The 708-nt window shown below is 34.2% G+C and overlaps 1 protein-coding gene across 1 annotated transcript in view; it reads left to right on the top strand.

Annotated features, from left to right (window-relative positions):
• Window positions 1-390, top strand: part of LOC122081665 (alpha-terpineol synthase, chloroplastic-like) — a 2,400-nt gene extending 2,010 nt beyond the window's left edge. Inside the window, exon 4 of the mRNA XM_042648855.1 lies at window positions 82-390. Within this exon, the coding sequence (XP_042504789.1) occupies window positions 82-390 (309 nt within the window). The remainder of the gene's footprint in view (window positions 1-81) is intronic.
• Window positions 391-708: the final 318 nt, after the last annotated feature.

Below are 708 nucleotides of genomic sequence, written 5' to 3'. Positions count from 1 at the left end.
TTTTTTTTTTTTTTAGCCGATCCCATTTAGTTGGGATAAGGCTAAGATTTGTTGTTGTTTTCTGATTTTTTTTACTTGCAGGCTGAATTAGAGAGAGGTGATGCACTGAAATCAATCCAATCATACATGTATGAAACTGGTGCTTCTGAAGATATGGCTCGTGAACAAGTAGGACATATGATTGATGAAACATGGAAGAAGATGAATACAGATGTAATCAAAAATGAATTTCTTCTGTCTCAACCTTTTATCAAGACAGCAATAAATCTTGCTCGTATGTCACTATGCATATATCAATATGGAGATGGCCATGGTGTTTTTGATGATGAGAACAAGAATCGAGCTGAATCATTGTTGTTTGAACCTATTCCATTGTTGATGGATGCTTAAGGGCCTTCTCTGCAAATTCCCTTTCCTTCTTCTCCTTACATTCCTTTCCTCCATGCCAAAAAAGAATACATAAATAAATAATATTGTAATAGATGCTTCAAATGTTATAGAAATAACCTTGAATGAAAATCTTCTTGTTGATTTTCTTGTTTATTGAAAACATTAATGATCAATATCACTTCTTACTTGATAAAGAATGTTGTCTGGTTTTGAACCAACGATAATCTAAGTATGCTTACTCCACTACCCACATGCCAAATGCTTTATTGGTTCTACACACTTGGATCCATCAACAAAAAGGTGTGAGGCCCATTTTGG

Source organism: Macadamia integrifolia, chromosome 6 (genome assembly GCF_013358625.1).
Source record: "Macadamia integrifolia cultivar HAES 741 chromosome 6, SCU_Mint_v3, whole genome shotgun sequence".
Lineage (NCBI taxonomy): Eukaryota > Viridiplantae > Streptophyta > Magnoliopsida > Proteales > Proteaceae > Macadamia > Macadamia integrifolia.
The sequence above is the reverse complement of the archived record's forward strand: the minus strand, read 5'-3'. Positions and strand labels throughout refer to the sequence as shown.